Here is a 2,410-nt window from a genome sequence, read left to right on the forward strand (position 1 = left end):
AGAGAAGTGAAGTGGTTGGTTACTCGGATAGCGATTGGGTGGTTGCATTGATGATATGAAAAGCACTTGAGTACTTTTCACTCTTGGCTCGAGTGTGTTTCTTTGGTGTTCAAAGAAGCAACAGATTGTTGCTCAATCAAGCTATGACGAGTATATAGCAATGAGCGATAAATCAAGCCATTTGGGTTAGGAAGTTGCTATGTGATCTAAATGAAGAGCAACTTGAGCCTACTGAAATCATGGTTGACAATCAATCAGCAGTGGCTATTGCAAAGAATCCAGTTTTTCATGGAAAAACCAAGCATTTTAAGATTAAGTTTCATTTTGTTCGAGAGGCTGATCAATCTGGTGAAATCAGTCTTGTTCATTGCAGCTCACAAGATCAATTGGCTGATATTCTAACTAAGCCACTTGGTACAGCAAGGTTTGAGAATTTAAGAAGCAAAATTGGTGTGTGTTGCATACAGTCCAAGGAGGAGTGTTGAGCATTGGCCTGCAATGCAACATGTGGCCAGCAACTTTGCAAACAGACCAGCATTGGAGCAGAACCAAGTATAGCAGCAAGTTTTGCAGCAAGATCTGTTCATTTTGATTATTTTGTTTCAATGTAACTTAGTTTAGTTACTTTGTAACTTTTTATCAAAGTTAGTAGGATTTGTTTTTGATTTGAAGTTGATGTAGTAGCTGATATGTCAGCTTACTTGTTTTGTAATTCAAATTTGTATTAGTAAATTAGTGGGAGTAGTTAAATCATTAGGTAATAGTCATTTGACTTGAAAACTATGTATTTAGTCTTCATTATCAATGAATGAAGTGTGCTGCTGATTATTCATCCAATTTTTTTGCTCAAGTTTATTTTCACTTTGCTCTCGATTTCATTTTTGTTCTTAAGCAAATTTATAGCTGTTTGTGTGTTGTTGCTAACTTTGTTCCAACAGAAAATAAAGTCCATGTATTTTCTCTATGTTTTTTCAGGTCATATGGGAAACAAGGCACGAAGAAGAAGAAGAAGAACAAGAAGATTCAATTTTCAAGCAGGGAAACCTTCGGCCTCGGTAAGACTAATTTCTTTCATCCAATATTAACACTCTCAAAAATATTGTTGATGAAAGTAATAAGTTCAATTGATTTTTATTTTGAAAAATAAATTTTAAGTTTAAATTCTGAATGGATTTTTTTAGAACTTTTCTATTTGTTCTTTTTGGTCTGCTAGAATTTTTTTTCCTATAATTGTTTCATCTAAAAGATATATGCTGTAAGAGATAATTTCAATTAATTCGTCTTTGATTTTTTCTAATATTAAAAGAACCATTTAACCAATGATTAGTTTCTTCTTTCTCTCATTTAATTTTATTAATTTGATTACCGTTTGCAAACGAAAGGAAGAAGCAGCAGAGTTGCTGGAAAGAAGCTGCGGCAGCACCACCGCAGGCGCCGGCTTAAGCGGATGGAAACCGAACTGGCAAAGATGAAAGCGGAGATGAGGGACTCGGCTGAGTCCCTAATGGCAGGTAAAGTAGAAGCTGATCAGGCTGAGGCTAAACTTCAAGTGCTGAAGTTGAAGCTTTTGGCAGTGAAGGAAATTGAAGCTTTTCTCATGGGTTTTCTTTGACTTATTGGAGTTTAGGACCTTCATGTCCTAAACTCCTTGCTAGGTCACAAGCAACGCCTCCTTGACTTATTGGAGGGCTACAATCGATAAGTATAATGGACTCGAGACTTAAATATCCTTTTCTTATTTATAAGAGTTGTTCTTGTGTAGTTAAATTGGAATGATTCTCTTACGTTTGTTGGGGTTCTTGCTAATTCGTTCTTGTTTTCTTTTCTTTCTGCAAATTTCTAAGGTTCTTTGCTTGTTCTTGTGATTTACTCTTTCCCATTTTGTCTCCATTGAGAGCTGATTTGGGGTAGATTGAGAGAAACTTTCGAGATGATGTTCGGTAATTATCGAATTTTAATGGTGAAGCATCGTAAGGGCATCGAGATCGATGCAAATTTGACCAATGAACTGGATTTTTCAGTTTTCAACTTAGGCTGGAAGAGCTGAATGATCCGAAAGGGAACCATCGACGAGGCGAGGTTCAATCTTCAACAGATTGGAGATAGCTTTTTTAGAGTAACACAACCTAATCTTTACCCAAACGGAGAAAAAACGATAAGCTCGTGGTTAAGCCATCCCCACAGGCGGCTTTGGAGGGAGGTATAAGTCAATGGTAGAAAATTAATGTGGGTCCACCAAATTTTAGCTAATTTTTTAGAACTGCAAATCTCCTCTTGGGGGTCATGAAGGATTGGTTCAAATTAAAATTGTAGGCTCTAATTTGTTCTTGGTTCAATTCTCGAATCGAAAGGTTCGAAACTGGGTGGCAGAATCGTGTGGTTAGTGTATGAAATGGCCGACAGGACTCCA

General features: G+C 36.8%; 1 protein-coding gene across 4 annotated transcripts; it reads left to right on the forward strand.

The window, feature by feature from the left end:
- Positions 1 to 746: 746 nt before the first annotated feature.
- Positions 747 to 1,767, forward strand: LOC128283645 (uncharacterized). Of its 4 annotated transcripts, none has more exons than XM_053021047.1 (3): positions 747 to 850; positions 976 to 1,055; positions 1,387 to 1,767. In XM_053021047.1, exons 1-3 carry the CDS (start codon positions 809 to 811, stop codon positions 1,610 to 1,612), a joined length of 348 nt encoding a protein of 115 aa, XP_052877007.1. In that variant the 5' UTR covers positions 747 to 808; the 3' UTR covers positions 1,613 to 1,767. The 4 variants fall into 4 exon arrangements, 3 of the variants coding, with proteins under 3 accessions (XP_052877007.1, XP_052877006.1, XP_052877005.1); XR_008274042.1 differs by having other exon boundaries at positions 770 to 850; positions 1,383 to 1,767; XM_053021046.1 differs by having other exon boundaries at positions 784 to 1,055; positions 1,383 to 1,511; positions 1,628 to 1,767.
- Positions 1,768 to 2,410: the final 643 nt, after the last annotated feature.

This window comes from Gossypium arboreum, chromosome 11, assembly GCF_025698485.1.
Source record: "Gossypium arboreum isolate Shixiya-1 chromosome 11, ASM2569848v2, whole genome shotgun sequence".
Taxonomy (NCBI): Eukaryota; Viridiplantae; Streptophyta; class Magnoliopsida; order Malvales; family Malvaceae; genus Gossypium; species Gossypium arboreum.